This window comes from Scyliorhinus canicula, chromosome 15 (genome assembly GCF_902713615.1).
Source record: "Scyliorhinus canicula chromosome 15, sScyCan1.1, whole genome shotgun sequence".
In the NCBI taxonomy this organism is placed as follows: domain Eukaryota; kingdom Metazoa; phylum Chordata; class Chondrichthyes; order Carcharhiniformes; family Scyliorhinidae; genus Scyliorhinus; species Scyliorhinus canicula.
Window position 1 is genome coordinate 83,201,155 of NC_052160.1, and position 17,855 is coordinate 83,219,009.

Sequence of the window (17,855 nt, forward strand, 5' to 3'; positions counted from 1 at the left end):
ACACACATACACATCACACTCCCACACACCCACCACTCTCTCCCACACACCCACACACACCACTCTCTCCCACACACCCACCACTCTCTCCCACACACCCACACACACACCACTCTCTCCCACACACCCACACACACACCACTCTCTCCCACACACCCACACCACTCTCACCCACACCACTCTCTCCCACACACCCACACCACTCTCACCCACACATCCACACATCACACTCCCACACACCCACCACTCTCTCCCACACACCCACACACACACCACTCTCTCCCACACACCCACACCACTCTCACCCACACCACTCTCCCACACACCCACACCACCCTCTCCCACACACACCACTCTCACCCACACACCTACACCACTCTCTCCCACACACCTACGCCACTCTCTCCCACACACCTACACCACTCTCTCCCACACACCCACCACTCTCACCCATACACCCACACCACTCTCACCTACACCACTCTCACCCATACACCCACACTCCCACACCATTCTCTCCCACACACCCACACACATACACATCACACTCCCACACACCCACCACTCTCTCCCACATGCCCACACACACCACTCTCTCCCACACACCCACACCACTCTCTCCCACACACACCACTCTCACCCACACACACACACCACTCTCACCCACACACCTACACCACTCTCACCCATACACCCACACACCCACACCATTCTCTCCCACACACCCACACACACACCACTTTCACCCACACACCCACACCACTCTCACCCAGACACCCACACATCACACTCCCACACACCCACCACTCTCTCCCACATACCCACACACACACCACTCTCTCCCACACACCCACACACACACCACTCTCTCCCACACACCCACACACACACCACTCTCACCCACACACCTACACCACTGTCTCCCACACACCCACCACTCTCACCCACACACCTACACCACTCTCACCCACACCACTCTCTCCCACACACCCAAACCACTCTCACCCACACCACTCTCTCCCACATACCCACGCCACTCTCTCCCACACCACTCTCTCCCACACACCCACACACAGACCATTCTCTCCCACACACAGACCACTCTCTCCCACACACACCATAGAACATAGAACATAGAACAGTACAGCACAGAACAGGCCCTTCGGCCCTCGATGTTGTGCCGAGCAATGATCACCCTACTCAAACCCACGTATCTACCCTATACCCATAACCCAACAACCCCCCCCTTAACCTTACTTTTTAGGACAATACGGGCAATTTAGCATGGCCAATCCACCTAACCCGTACATCTTTGGACTGTGGGAGGAAACCGGAGCGCCAGGAGGAAACCCATGCACACACGGGGAGGACGTGCAGACTCCGCACAGACAGTGACCCAGCCGGGAACCGAACCTGGGACCCTGGAGCTGTGAAGCATTTATGCTAACCACCAGCCACACACCCCACTCTCCCACACCCACCACTCTCACCCATACACCCACACCACTCTCACCTACACCACTCTCACCCATACACCCACACTCCCACACCATTCTCTCCCACACACCCACACACATACACATCACACTCCCACACACCCACCACTCTCTCCCACATGCCCACACACACCACTCTCTCCCACACACCCACACCACTCTCTCCCACACACACCACTCTCACCCACACACACACACCACTCTCACCCACACACCTACACCACTCTCACCCATACACCCACACACCCACACCATTCTCTCCCACACACCCACACACACACCACTTTCACCCACACACCCACACCACTCTCACCCACACACCCACACATCACACTCCCACACACCCACCACTCTCTCCCACATACCCACACACACACCACTCTCTCCCACACACCCACACACACACCACTCTCTCCCACACACCCACACACACACCACTCTCACCCACACACCTACACCACTGTCTCCCACACACCCACCACTCTCACCCACACACCTACACCACTCTCACCCACACCACTCTCTCCCACACACCCAAACCACTCTCACCCACACCACTCTCTCCCACATACCCACGCCACTCTCTCCCACACCACTCTCTCCCACACACCCACACACAGACCATTCTCTCCCACACACAGACCACTCTCTCCCACACACACCATAGAACATAGAACATAGAACAGTACAGCACAGAACAGGCCCTTCGGCCCTCGATGTTGTGCCGAGCAATGATCACCCTACTCAAACCCACGTATCTACCCTATACCCATAACCCAACAACCCCCCCCTTAACCTTACTTTTTAGGACAATACGGGCAATTTAGCATGGCCAATCCACCTAACCCGTACATCTTTGGACTGTGGGAGGAAACCGGAGCGCCCGGAGGAAACCCATGCACACACGGGGAGGACGTGCAGACTCCGCACAGACAGTGACCCAGCCGGGAACCGAACCTGGGACCCTGGAGCTGTGAAGCATTTATGCTAACCACCAGCCACACACCCCACTCTCCCACACACCCCACTCTCCCACACTACTCTCTCCCACACATACAAACACACCATTCTCTCCCAGACCCTCCCAAACACACCACTCTCTCCCTCACCCACACACACACACACACCACTTATTCTCTCCTTCACACGTACAAGCACAAAGTCACCACTCTCCCCTCCACACACACAATATACACAGCATACACACCCACGGCATACACACCCACGGCATACACACTCACGGCATACACAAATACTGACAAAGATAAATTGTTCCCATTATCAATAGATGAAACCTTGGAGGGCATTAAACAAAAATAAACAAGTTAGGAGGAAGACGTGCGAGCAATGTGGAATAATTGAGCAAACAATGAATGGGTTGTGGAATAAGTTGACCTGGATGGTCACCATCTATCTGAGGTTGTGGCAAAGACAGTTAATGTTGACAGATAGTAGGTCAAAACTGAGCGAAGGGGATGTGAGGACAGCTAACCATTCTCGAGTTTCGAAGTTGCTAATTTTTTGCAATATTTATATATAGGTTCAGGAAGTTAAATGTTGATTCAAGTCTATGATCGGGTAGAGTGTGCAAGGAGCAGGTGTGAGAATTTGGAGATGTTTTCTTATGCTCTAATATCTATTCACCCTCTGTGCAATGCTTCGATAGCCCATAAACTGAGAGTAGCCATGCAGTGAGATTGTCAAATCACTCAGACCCCATCTCTCAACACGTTCCTGGTCCTGATTAGTTGGGCTCTGAGACAGAGAATAGTCACTCGGGTGTGTTGCCAGCTGTCTGCTGGTGCCAGCAGAAATATTGCCCTCCGACGTTAGACTTAGTGGGCAATGCCAGAGAGAGAGAGAGAGAGAGAGAGAAAGGAGATTCCCTTCAAATCAGAAGGAATAAAAATAACTTCATTCATGCAGCAGCTTTCTGGATTTGAGGATGGTCAATGCAGCATTTAGAACATAGAACATAGACCAGTACAGCACAGAACAGGCCCTTCGGCCCTCGATGTTGTGCCGAGCAATGATCACCCTACCTAAATCCACGTATCCACCCTTTTACCCGTAACCCAACAACTCCCCCCCTTAACCTTGCTATTAGGACACTATGGGCAATTTAGCATGGCCAATCCACCTAACCCGCACATCTTTGGACTGCGAGAGGAAACCGGAGCACCCGGAGGAAACCCACGCACACACGGGGAGGACGTGCAGACTCCACACAGACAGTGACCCAGCCGGGAATCGAACCTGGGACCCTGGAGCTGTGAAGCATTGATGCTAACCACCATGCTACCATGCTGCCCTAAAAGCGAAGGCGCTGCTGAAGGGAACAAGACTGCCAATTACCACACAGCAAGACCCCACAGACAGCAATGAGACAAATGCTCGGATGATCTTGTTTAGTGATGCTGGTTGGAGGATTTGCATGGGCTGGGAGATTGGGGAGAGACCCTGACTGTTCTTCCCATGCTGCTTTGGGACCTGGGACTGCCTGCTGTGAGAGCAGACATAACCTTGCTTTAAGCATACTCTGAACCTGCATTTCTCCCTCAGTTGTGCATCAGCCTCGATTATCCCTCAGAAAGAAAAACCAGAGCCAGCACGTGGCGCACTGGGACTGCGGCGCTGAGGACCCGGGTTCGAATCCCGGTCCTGGGTCACTGTCCGTGTGGAGTTTGCATATTCTCCCCGTGTCTGCCTGGGTTTAACCCCACAACCCAAAGATGTGCAGGCTAGGTGGATTGACCCCTTAATTGGAAAAAAAAATAATTGGGTACTCTAAATTTATTTTTAAAAAGCAAAAAAAAAAGGAAAGAAAAATCACGAAAAACACAACACTGGGTCATTTCATTATCATGGTGCTGTTGTGGGATCTTGCTGTGCACAAATTGGTAGCTGCGTTTCCTATGTTGTAACAGTAACTCCAGTCCAAAACGTCAAGCACTTGGGATGCCAGGAGACTGTGAACGGTGTATGCATTGCTTCTCAGCTTTCTGTTTCAAAATATTTACCTCAGTGCTGATCTGACCAAGTGGGTATTTTTACTGTCGTTAGTGTTTAATAAATAAAGAAATAAAGAGGAGAGTTTTAAAATCAATGTTGGAGACCACCATTTGTTCCCTTCCCCCCCACTGTCCCCACCCCCCGACCCCCACACTGGTTCAGTGATTTATCTAGACTGTAGGTACAGGCGGAACTTACCGACAGCAACAGGCACTTGTTTTCTTTGATAGCTCCCATGCAGCCCAGAAAGGCCACCACCATGGTGACCGTTCCCACGACAATCAGGACATTGGCTATGGAGAGAGACGGCAGGCTGGAGAGCAAAGCTCCATAGTTATTTAACGTCAGCAGGTAGATCCCCAATCCCAGGATAACACATCCACAGATCTGAAATAAATGGACATGTTGACACAGCAAGACCCCACACAGCCCCTCCTCAAACAGTTACAAAGTTATACACAATCAATGACCTCAAATAAACCTTCTGTTCCAAGGGGCTGAGAAGCAGTTCTCCTTGGATGGCACGGTAGCACAGTGGGTAGCACTGATGCTTCATAGCGTTAGGGACCCGGGTTCGGTTCCCGCTTGGGTCACTGTCTGTGTGGTGTCTGCACATTCTCCCGTGTCTGCGTGGGTTTCCTCCGGGTGCTCCAGTTTCCTCCCACAAGTCCCGAAAGAGGTGCTGTTAGGTAATTTGGACATTCTGAATTCTCCCTCTGTGTACCCGAACGGGCGCCAGAATGTGGCGTCCAGGGGATTTTCACAGTAACTTCATTGCAGTGCTAATATAAGCCGTCTTGTGACACTAATAAAGATTATTATTCCATCACCCCAACCACCCCAGGCAATGTTCCTCTGCCTTGCAGTTGGAGCAACCTGTACGTCTGTGCATGAAGAGCTGACCGCAACATGTTATCTCATTTGCATATGTGAGTCTGCTGTCGCGGCTGCAGTACTCTGGGCGGCACGGTGGCACAGTGGTTAGCACTGATGCCTCACAGTGCCAGGGACCCGGGTTTGATTCCGGCCTCAGGTGACTCTTTGGAGTTTGCACGTTCTCCCCATGTCTGTGTGGGTTTCCTCCAGGTGCTCCACAGTGCAAACGATGTGCAGGTTAGGTGGATTGGCGGTGCTAAATTGCCCCTTCGTTCCCAGACATGTGCAGGTTAGATGGGGTTATGGGGACAGAGCAGGGAGAGTGGGTCTAGGTAGGGTGCTCTTTCAGAGGCTCAGTGCGGATTCAATGGGCTGAATGGCCTCCTTCTGCACTATAGCAAAAATATGGTTCTATGGAGAGTCAGGACTAACCTAACAGAGGTGAGTCACCAGGAAAGGCATAGAATCCATAAGACCATAAGACCATAAGACATAGGAGTGGAAGTAAGGCCATTCGGCCCATCGAGCCCACTCCGCCATTCAATCATGGCTGATGGGCATTTCAACTCCACCTACCAGCATTCTCCCCGTAGCCCTTAATTCCTCGCGACATCAAGAATTTATCTATCTCTGCCTTGAAGCCATTTAGCGTCCCGGCCTCCACTGCACTCCGCGGCAATGAATTCCACAGGCCCACCACTCTCTGGCTGAAGAAATGTCTCCGCATTTCTGTTCTGAATTTACCCCCTCTAATTCTAAGGCTGTGCCCACGGGTCCTCGTCTCCTCGCCTAACGGAAACAGTTTCTTTGCGTCCACCCTTTCTAAGCCATGTATTATCTTGTAAGTTTCTATTAGATCTCCCCTTAACCTTCTAAACTCCAATGAATACAATCCCAGGATCCTCAGCCGTTCATCATATGTTAGACCCGCCATTCCAGGGATCATCCGTGTGAATCTCCGCTGGACACGCTCCAGTGCCAGTATGTCCTTCCTGAGATGTGGGGCCCAAAACTGGACACAGTACTCCAAATGGGGCCTAACCAGAGCCTTATAAAGGCTCAGTAGCACATTGCTGCTTTTATATTCCAACCCTCTTGAGATAAATGACAACATTGCATTCGCTTTCTTAATCACAGATTCAACCTGCATGTTTACCTTTAGGGAATCCTCGACTAGCACTCCCAGATCCCTTTGTACTTTGGCATTATGAATTTTCTCACCGTTTAGAAAGTAGTCTATGCTTGGATTCTTTTTTCCAAAGTGCAAGACCTCACATTTTCTCATGTTGAATTGCATCAGCCATTTCCTGCACCACTCTCCCAAACTGTCTAGATCCTTCTGCAGCCTCCCCACTTCCTCAGCACTACCTGCCTGACCACCTAACTTCGTATCATCGGCAAACTTTGCTAGAATGCCCCCAGTCCCTTCATCCAGATCATTAATATATATGGTGAACAGCTGCGGCCCCAACACTGAACCCTGTGGGACACCGCTGGTCACCGGCTGCCATTCCGAAAAAGAACCTTTTATCCCAACTCTCTGCCTTCTGTCAGACAGCCAATCCTCAACCCATGCCAGTAGCTCACCTCGAACACCATGGGCCCTCACCTTAGTCAGCAGCCTCCTGTGTGGCACCTTATCAAAGGCCTTTTGGAAATCCAGATAGACCACATCCACTGGGTTTCCCTGGTCTAACCTACTTGTCACCTCCTCAAAGAATTCTAACAGGTTCGTCAGGCACGACCTCCCCTTACTAAATCCATGTTGACTTGTTCTAATCCGACCCTGCTCTTCCAAGAATTTAGAAATCTCATCCTTAACGATCGATTCTAGAATTTTACCAACAACCGAGGTTAGGCTAATTGGCCTATAATTTTCCATCTTTATGCCCACATCATTGCCCATCGAGCCCATGTAGAATCCCTGGCCCTTGCTCCATGTCTGTAAGCCTGCATATGTAATTCCCTCAGGAGCCTTTCAAATTTCCTCTTTGAAACCATTGATTGTCTCTGTTTCCACTCCCCTGGTAGGCGCCACCACCTCATGTCCATCATCATTCATGATTAGGCGTGGCAGACTGCAGAATTTAGATCTGATCCATTGGATGTGGAATTGCTTAGCTCTGTCTCTTAGGTTCTTTTGTTGCAGTGTGTCCTGTGTTGTAACTGCACCAGGTTGACACCTCATGTTTCGGTATGCCTGCTGCTGCTCCTAGCATGCCCTCCTGCACTCGTCATTAAACCTGGGTTGAACCCATGACATGTTGGTAATGGGTAGTGGGGATATGCCGGGCCATGACATTACAGATAGTGGTTGAGAACAATTCTGCTCCTGGTGTTGGCCCATAGTGCCTCAAGATGCCCGGTTTTGAGTTGCCAAAACAGAGAAATCTCAATTGCTTGAAAAAGAGACTTGAGCATGTGGATACAGCATGTGCAGTTTGTTATTCAGGCACTCCATCTAACTTAATGAAAAACAACCACAGGTTAATTCAGCAAAGGCCATGACTGATATACAAGTTTGCATCACCCTATGCAGCACATGGCGAGTGCCATACTGAGTGGTAATAGACGAGCATTTGTCAGCACATACTGGATAAGGATAACCTCAAGTTCAGAGTCACAACTGGGATCAGCCTGACGGAGAAAAGTCAGACAACAATTATCATCTTATATTATGGGGCCTGTACCATAGAGTACGGTACATTGGTAACAGTGAGAGTGCTCACTCACTCGACAATGCAGGATGTAATAATAATCTTTATTGTCACAAGTAGGCTCACATTAACACTGCAATGAAGTTGTGTGGTAAATAGGATGGATTCTGACTGCGACACAGTGCAAAACACAAACAACATAGGAGACAAACTTCAAAACGTACATTATTCTGAAGGGGCTTTCGAGGATGGACACTGACGGGTTGCTACTCCCTCACTGGGGGATCTAGAACACAGGGACAGTTTCGATAGAAGGACTCAGATGAGAAGGGAGTCAATCTCCGGAATTCTCAGCGCAGAGGGGCGAATACATTCCAGGTTGGAAAAGGGTTTTCAGTCTCTGTGGGAATCAAGGAGCCATGATGTGGAGACCAGCGTTGGACTGGGGTGAGCACAGTAAGAAGTCTTACAACACCAGGTTAAAGTCCAGGTCACCTGAGAAAGGAGCAGTGCTCCGAAAGCTTGTGATTCTGGAATCAAGAAATTGGGAGCAAGTGGGAATAGGGAGTTGAGGTTGAAGATTATTGAATGGCGGAGCAGCTTCAATGGACTGTTTGGTTTACTACTGCTCCTGGGCGGGATTCTCCCATTCAGCAGCAGAGTGCCCACGCCATCGGAAATGCCGTCGCATTTCACAACGGCGTGAACGGTCCGCTGGGAGTACCAATTTTGGTCCCTACAGGGGCCAGCATGGCGCTGGAGCGGTTAATGCCACTCCAGCCTCCCATCCCGGCTCGAACTGTACGCTGCGGGATCCGCGCATGCGCAGTGGTGCCAGACCTGCGCATGTGCGGTGGCCTCGCTCAACGTGCCGGTCCCGATGCAACATGGCGCGGGAGTTCAAGGGCTCGCGCGGAAGAAAATAGGCCCGGGGACGAGAGGCCAGCCCGCCGATCGGTGGGGCCCCGATTGCGGGCCAGGCCCCATCGGAGCCCCCCCCCCTCCCCCGGGGTCGGAGCCCTCCTTCACCCCCCACAGGCAGCCCCCCCCGACCCTGCGCGCAGAGTTCCCGCTGGCTGCGACCAGGTGTGGGCGGCGCCGGCAGGACTCTGCCTTTTGACAGCGACTGCTCAGCCCATCCAGGGCCGAGAGTCGGAAGCCCGGCCACGTCCAGTGGCCCGCAACCGGTGCAGCGCAAAACACGCCAACGCCAATGGCACCGATTCTCCGTGGAGCGGAGAATCATGTGCCGGCATCGGGGCGGCGTGGCCCGGTTGCGGGGATTCTCTGGCCTGGCCTCGGGCTGGGAGAATGCCGCCCCCATTTCAGGAGGTTTTTAAACAATGACATTAGTGCATTTGTACTTTCCTCTGGAGACTTTTCTCCCAGGATTCTGCACTTACCCAAAATATTAAGTTGAACACAAACAGCATACATTTCAGAATCTTCAAACATTCCTGTGCCATTCTAAACTTCGCACCTACAATAGAAAGGACAAGTGTTACTACATATCTGCACAGTCTATAGATTTAGACACAGGCCAGTCCTATAAACACAGCCCAGTCCCGTAAACACAGCCCAGTCCCGTAAACACAGCCCAGTCCTGTAAACACAGCCCAGTCCCGTAAACACAGCCCAGTCCGTAAACACAGCCCAGTCCCGTAAACACATCCCAATCCTGTAAACACAGCCTGATCCAGTACACAGAGCTTAGTCCTGTAAACACAGCTCGGTCCTGTAAACATAGCTCGGTCCTGTAAACACAGCTCCTTCCTGTAAACACAGCTCGGTCCTGTAAACACAGCTCGGTCCTGTAAACACAGCTCGGTCCTGTAAACACAGCTCGGTCCTGTAAACACAGCTCGGTCCTGTAAACACAGCTCGGTCCTGTAAACACAGCTCGGTCCTGTAAACACAGCTCAGTCCTGTAAACACAGCTCAGTCCTGTAAACACAGCTCAGTGCTGCAAACACAGCTCAGTGCTGCAAACACAGCGGGTCTGATAAACACAGCGGGTCCGATAAACACAGCAGGTCCTGTAAACACAGCCCGGTCCTGTAAACACATCTCAATCCTGTAAACCCAGCTTGGTGCTGAAAACAAAACTTTACCGTGTAAAAACAGCTTAGTCCTATAAAACAGCCCAATGCTGTTATCATAGCTCTGTCCTGTAAAAACAACCTGGTCACATAAACACAGCTTGGTCCTGTAAATAGAGCCAAGTCCTATGAACACAGCACAGTCCTATAAACAAAGTCCAGTCTTATCAACACAGCTCTGCCCTTTAGACACCGCTCAACCCTTTAAACACAGCTGGGTCCTATAAACACAGACCGGTCTTGTAAACAAAGCCTGATGCTGTAAACACAGACCGGTATTGTAAACACAGCTTGGTCCTTTAAACACAACCAAGTCCGATAAACACAGCCTCCCCCAAAAAACACACCCCGGTCCTATAAACATAGATCCCTTCTGAAACACAATCCAGTCCTTTGAACACAGCCTGGTCATATAAACAAAGCTCACTCCTTTGGAGACAGCCTGGTCCTTTACTCACAGTCTGGTCCTATAAACACAGCCTGGCCCAATAAACACAGCCCAGTCCTATAAACACAGCTCAGTCCTATAAACACAGCCCAGTCCTATAAACGCAGTTCTCTTTTAAACGCACAACCCATCCTATAAACTTAGCCCAGTCCTATAAACAGAGACTGGTCCCAAAACAAAATTCAGTCGTATAAACACAGCCTAGTCTTATAAGCACAGCTCCGCCCTATATACATGGCTTGGTCCTATAAATACAGCCTGGTCTTAAAAACACAGATAGGTCCTGTAAAACAGCCTGGTCCTATAAACACAGCTTTGACCTATAAACACAGCTCGGTCCTATAAACACAGCTCGGTCCTATAAACACAGCTCGGTCCTATAAACACAGCTCGGTCCTATGAACACAGCCAGTTCTAGAAAAACAACTCCCTCCTAAAAACACAACCCAGTCCTATGAACTGCCTGGTCCTATATTCACAGCTCAGTTCTCAAAACACAGCCCAGTCTTATAAACATAACTCAGTCCTATAAACACAGCCTCTTCCTATAAACACAGCCCAGTCCTATAATCAGAGTTTGGTCCTATAAACAGAGCCAGGATCTGTAAAGACAGCTCAATTATGTAAACACGGCCCAGATCCAAAAACAAAGCCCGAGTTATAAAGACAGTTTGTTCCTATGAACACAGCCTGGTCTTATAAGCAGCCAATCCTGCAAACAGAGTCAGGCCCTATACATACAGCTCTGTCCTGAAAACACAGTGCAGTCACATAAACAAAGTTGGGTCTTATAAACTGAACTCAGTCCTATAACACAACACCCTCCTAAAAATACAACACAGTCTATAAACACTGCTAATTCCTGTAAACGCAGCTCGGTCTTATAAACACAGCCAAGTCTTGTAAGCACAGTCCAGTCCTTTAGTCACAGCTCAGTCCTATAAACACAAACACAACCCAGTCTTATAAACACAGCCTGGGTCTATCAGAACAGCTTGGTCCTATAAGCACAGCTCCATCCGATGAACAAAGACCAATCCAACAACACAGCCCAGTCTGTCAAATACAGCCCTGTCTGCTAAACACAGGCCATTCTGCCAAGCACAGCCCAGTCCATCAAAAACAGCCCAGCCCATCAAAACATCCTAGTCGATCAAACACAACCCACTCCACCAAACACAATCCAGTCCATCAAACACAACCCAGTCCATCAAACAGAACCCAGTCCACCAAACACAACCCAGTCCATCAAACACAACCCAGTCCACCAAACACAACCCAGTCCACCAAACACAACCCAGTCCACCAAACACAACCCAGTCCACCAAACACAACCCAGTCCATCAAACACAACCCAGTCCACCAAACACAACCCAGTCCATCAAACACAACCCAGTCCACCAAACACAACCCAGTCCATAAAAAACAACCCAGTCCATTAAAAACAACCCAGTCCATCAAACACAACCCAGTCCATCAAACACATCCCTATCTGCCAAAAACAGCCCAATTCATCAAACACAACCCCATCCATCAAACAGAGCCTGGCTCTTCAAACACAGCCCAGTATGCTAAACACATCCCAGTCCATCAAACACAGCCCATTCTGCCAAATACAACCCAGTCTGACTAACACAACCCAGTCCATCAAACATAGCCCTGTCTGGCAAACACAGCCCAGTCTATCAAAAACAGCCCAATTCATCAAACAAAGCCCAGTCCATCAAACACAATTCCATCCACCAAACACAACCCAGTCTTACAAACACAACCCAGTCTGACAAACACAGCCCTATTTGCCAAACACAGATCAGTTCATCAAACACAGGCCTGTCCATCAAACACCATCCTGTCCGACAAAGCTGGCATGTAGCTGGTATTAGTGGCCATGCATCTGTCGGGTTAGAAATGTATTTGGTTCACTGATGTCCTTTATGGGCAGGAAGATGGTCACCATGAAACTTGCCGATTGTCATAATAAACGGTGCACTGAAGGAAATCCCTCACCCTTACCTGGTTTGCCTTTGATGGGACTCCTGACCAACGCTGGTGTGGTCTTAACTGCCCCTTGAAACAGCCCAGAAAATCACTCAGTTGTATCAAAATCAGTATAAGATCCTTGCCTAGTAAACGGGAGCAGACAATAAATGCCAACCTTTCCAACAATACCCATATCGTGAGAATTATTGAAATAAAGCTCCTTCAACACAACCCTTTGTTCCATAGGCTGGATTCTTGGGCTGCACCCACGGTAAGATCCACATGGACGGGACGGAACCCATGTAAAGGTTGTCCTCGGACCGGAATCCCCAATCGCCGGGCGGGCGCGGCTGAAGAAACTCGCCCCATGACTCTTCCTTTGTAACTTGACTGCCTGTCCAATATTAATCTGTGGATCAGCTGGAACTGATGGCAGGTTGTTTTCTTCAGTTTACATTAGAATCTCCAATGTTATCCTTCCCCCATAGGAGGGTTAATACATTCAGGCTTTTGTTTGCCGCTGATCTGAGTTTGCAATCCCACACTAACATATCGCTGATTGGATAACCTCTGTAACATTTCCCATCTTCACCCCCCTTCACGCCCACTGCCTCTGAAACACTTGCTCATTGACTCACCTCTATCTTCATTGCTTTTCGAGCTGTGTCCTCTATAAACCTCACACTGCCATTGCCAGGGTCCTGGGGACCCTTCACTCTGCCTTTGTTGACTCTATTTGTCAGGACACGAGAATCAGAATCCACCCTGACTTCCACCCTGTCCGGTCCTTGTTTGCCAATTGCACCCCTGCACCCGCCCCCCCCCCCCCAAATGTCTATCATCAGTCACTGGCCCCTCCCTCACCCTGGGTCACTGGTGCAGAACTGCATTCCATCTGTAAGTACTGTTCACAGGCAGGCATTCTCTGATCCTGCCAGCAGCCCACCCCCAGGCAGCATGGCGTGGCTTCAATGGGAATTCCCATTGACAGCGGTGGGAACAGAGAATATCGCTGCTATCGAATGGCCCGCGTGCCTTCCGTCGCCAGGGAATACCCGGCTCTAATGTCACAGAATCAAGCCCTACATCTCAAAATAAGAAGATCTTTGGCTATAAAGCACAGTAGAAATTCAAGTACCATCCTTTAAGCAATTTAAGGATATCTGGCAGAATATGGGTTATGCCTAAAGTGGTGTAGTGGTATTGTTGCTAGACTAGTGATCCAAAGATCCAGTGATCCAATGAACTGAGGATCTAGGTTCAAATCCCATCACGGCGAAATTTGAATTCAATATAAATCTGGAATTAAAGGTCCCATGATGACCATGAAACTAGTGTCGTAAAAACCCATCTGGTTCATTGAAGGAAAGCTGTTATCCTTACTTGTTCTGGCCCATATGTGACTCCAGGTCATAATACCATAAGATATAGGAGCAGAATTAGACAATTTGGCCGATCATGGCTGATATGGCCGATCAGGGGCAGCACGGTAGCATGGTGGTTAGCATAAATGCTTCACAGCTCCAGGGTCCCAGGTTTGATTCTCGGCTGGGTCACTGTCTGTGTGGAGTCTGCACATCCTCCCCGTGTGTGCGTGGGTTTCCTCCGGGTGCTCCGGTTTCCTCCCACAGTCCAAAGATGTGCGGGTTAGGTGGATTGGCCATGCTAAATTGCCCGTAGTGTCCTAATAGTAAGGTTGAGGGGGGGGAGTTGTTGGGTTACGGGTATAGGGTGGATACATGGGTTTGAGTAGGGTGATCATTGCTCGGCAATGGGCCGAAGGGCCTGTTCTGTGCTGTACTGTTCTATGTTCTATGTTCTATATGTTTCTCATCCTCAATCTCTTGTCTTCTCCTCGTAATCCCAGATTAATCAAGAACCTATCTATCTCTGTCTTAAAGACACTCAGTGATTTGGCCTCCACCGCCTTCTGCGGGAAAGTGTTCCACAGACTCACCACCGTCCTCATCTGAGTTTTAAAGGATCATCCCTTCATCCTGAGGCTGTGTCCTCGGGTTCTAGTCTCTGTTGCTAGTGGAAATATCTTCTCTGTGTCCATTTGATCTACACCTCTCAGTATTCTGAAGTTTCAATAAGACCTCCTCTCATCCTTCTAAACTCCATTGAGTACAGACCCAGAGTCCTCAACAGCTCCTCAAATGACAAGACCTTCATTCCCGGGATCATTCTTGTGAACCTCCTCTGGACCCTCCAAGGCCAGCACATCCTTCATTACATACAGGCGGTAAAACTGCTCTGGTCTAACCAGAGCCTTACGACAGGCACAGATGTACATCCCTGCTCTTGTATTCAAGCCCGCTCTATCTAAATGAATGCTGACATTATATTTGCTATTCTAACTGCCAACTGAACCTGCACGTTAACCTGAAGAGAATCGTGAACAAGGGCTCTTCAGTCCCTTTGTGCTTCTGATTTCTGAAGCCTTTCCTCATTTAATTAAAAGTCTGTGCCTCTATTCTTCCTACCAAAGTGCATCAGGGCTGGTTTAGCACACTGGGTTAAATAGTTGGCTTTCAAAGCAGACCAAGGCAAGCCAGCAGCACAGTTCAATTCCCATAACAGCCTCCCTGAACAGGTGCCGGAAGGTGGCGACTAGGGGCTTTTCACAGTAACTTAATTTGAAGCCTACTTGTGACAATAAGCGATTTTCATTTTTTCATAACCTCACACTTTTCCACTTTATATTCCATCTAGGGCAGCACGGTTGCATTGTGGATAGCACAATCGCTTCACAGCTCTAGGGTCCCAGGTTCGATTCCGGCTTGGGTCACTGTCTGTGCGGAGTCTGCACATCCTCCCCGTGTGTGCGTGGGTTTCCTCCGGGTGCTCCGGTTTCCTCCCACAGTCCAAAGATGTGCAAGTTAGGTGGATTGGACATGATAAATTGCCCTTTCAGTCCAAAATTGCCCTTAGTGTTGGGTGGGGTTACTGGGTTATGGGGATAGGGTGGAGGTGTTGACCTCGGGTAGGGTGCTCTTTCCAGGAGCTGGTGCAGACTCGATGGGCCGAATGGCCTCCTTCTGCACTGTAAATTCTATGATCTGCCACTTCTTTGTCCACTCTCCCAGCCTGTCCAAGTCCTTCTGCAGCATCCCTGCTTCTTCAACACTAACTGTCCCTCTACATGGGCGCAATTCTCCGCCCCCCACGACGGGTCGGAGAATAGCGGGAGGGCCTTCCCGACATTTTTCCCGAGCTCCCGCTGTTCTCCCCCCCCCCCCCAACCCCACGGCCGCCCCACAACACAAATCGCTGCTCACCGTTTTTTTACGGCGAGCAGCAATTCTTCCCTATCCGATGGGCCGATTTCCCAGGCCTTTACGGCCGTTTTCACGAAATTAAACACACCTGCTACCACAGTTCGTGAAAATGGCCGCAAAGTGCCGTTCTGCACAACCATGCCACCGATTGGCACGGCCGCACCACGGCCGTGCCAAGGGTGGCATGGGCACGCGATCGGTGGGCACCGATCGCGGGCAGCGGGTCCGATTCACGCGCACTCTTTGTCCCTCCGCTGCCCCGCAGGATCAGTCCGCGGGGCGGCTGAGGGGCATGACGCATATGCGCGATGACGTCATCCGCGCATGCGCGGGTTGGAGTCGTCCAACCCGCGCATGCGCGGCTGACGTCATCGTGCGCATCAGCCGCCGTGAGTCTTGGCGGCCAGGCTTAGCGAACGTTCGCTAAGCCCGTGCTGCCGTTCTTCCCAGGGCCGCGATGCTAGCCCCGACCGGGGGGGGTGAATTGGGTCCCGGGAGGGGGCGCGGAGGCTGCCGTGAAACACGGCCAGTTTCACGGCAGCCTTTACGACTCTCCGCATTTGCGGAGAATCGCGCCCCATATCATTGTGTCATCTGCAAACTCAGCAACAATGCCCTCAGTTCCTTGTTCCAGATCATTATTGCATAATGTGAATAGTTGTGGTCCCAACACTGACCCCTGAGGCACACCAATAGTAACCGGCTGTCATCCTGAAAAGGACCCCTCTATCCCCACTCTCTGATCCTCTATCCATGCCAGTACCTTACCCCTAACACTATGGACTCTTACCTTAATTAGCAGCCTCCTATACGGCACCTTGTCAAAGGCCTTCTGAAAATCCAAAAGGTGATCATGAAACCATTGTCCATGATCGTAAAAATCCATGTGGTTCACTAATGTCCTTTAGGTAAGGAAATCTATCATTCTTACCTGTTCTGGCCTACTTGTGACTCCAGTTCCACAACAATGTGGTTGATTATTAAGTGCCCTCAGGGATGGATTAAATGCTGGCCCAGACAGCAACGCCCACATACCATGAACAAATGTTTTAAAATTGGCAGCGGTGGGACCAGATAATCCTGCCGCCAGTAAATGATCGCCTGAAAGAAGTTCAATTGCAGAATTGGAAGCATAAAGACAGGAGAAAAAATTCACCCGAGGAGCTGAGGACTCCACAAGATCTTGTGGAGGATCTTTTATGAATATCCACAGGGTGCAGGGTTAAAGGACCCAGCAGGGGTGAGAAAAAGAAATACGTTCTGAGCCAGATCCAAGTTAGAAAGTCTCTTTCCAAAATCACCGTGGCAAAGCTCAGAATATGCACCATTCCAACTGGCGTCCAAGCTTATTGTCAGGAGAAAGAAAAGAAGCAGAAGGTTTAAAATTCCAGACAAAGCTGGAATCAGTTGTAAAATTCTCAGAAATCCTTCGACTTCGCAAGGAAAGCCCACAATTGTCGACTGAGTAAATCTCTGCTCAAAAACTAAAGACAATGCAGAGCTGGGCTGAGAAGTGGCAGATGGAGTTTAACCCTGACAAGTGTGAGATTGTCCATTTTGGAAGGACAAATATGAATGCGGAATACAGGGTTAACGGTAGGGTTCTTGGCAATGTGGAGGAGCAGAGAGATCTTGGGGTCTATGTTCATAGATCTTTGAAAGTTGCCACTCAAGTGGATAGAGCTGTGAAGAAGGCCTATGGTGTGCTAGCGTCCTTAGCAGAGGGATTGAATTTAAGAGCCGTGAGGTGATGATGCAGCTGTACAAAACCTTGGTCAAGCCACATTTGGAGTACTGTGTGCAGTTCTGGTCGCCTCATTTTAGGAAGGATGTGGAAGCTTTGGAAAAGGCGCAAAGGAGATTTACCAGGATGTTGCCTGGAATGGAGAGTAGGTCATACGAGGAAAGGTTGAGGGTGCTAGGCCTTTTCTCATTAGAACGGAGAAGGATGAGGGGCGACTTGATAGAGGTTTATAAGATGATTAGGGGAATAGATAGAGTAGACA

The 17,855-nt window shown here is 50.0% G+C and overlaps 1 protein-coding gene across 3 annotated transcripts in view; it reads right to left on the minus strand.

Annotated features, from left to right (window-relative positions):
* Positions 1–17,855, minus strand: part of LOC119978474 (leukocyte surface antigen CD53-like) — a 102,988-nt gene that overhangs the window by 32,250 nt on the left and 52,883 nt on the right. For 2 of the 3 annotated variants that reach the window (XM_038820134.1, XM_038820135.1), the window contains exons 2-3: positions 9,445–9,521; positions 4,707–4,895 (exon numbers count right to left, since the gene is read on the minus strand). In XM_038820134.1, the coding sequence (XP_038676062.1) occupies positions 4,707–4,895; positions 9,445–9,507 (252 nt within the window). In that variant the 5' untranslated portion in view covers positions 9,508–9,521. Of the gene's footprint in view, positions 1–4,706; positions 4,896–9,444; positions 9,522–13,206; positions 13,316–17,855 lie in introns of those variants that run through there. The other variant, XM_038820136.1, reaches the window with a different exon arrangement.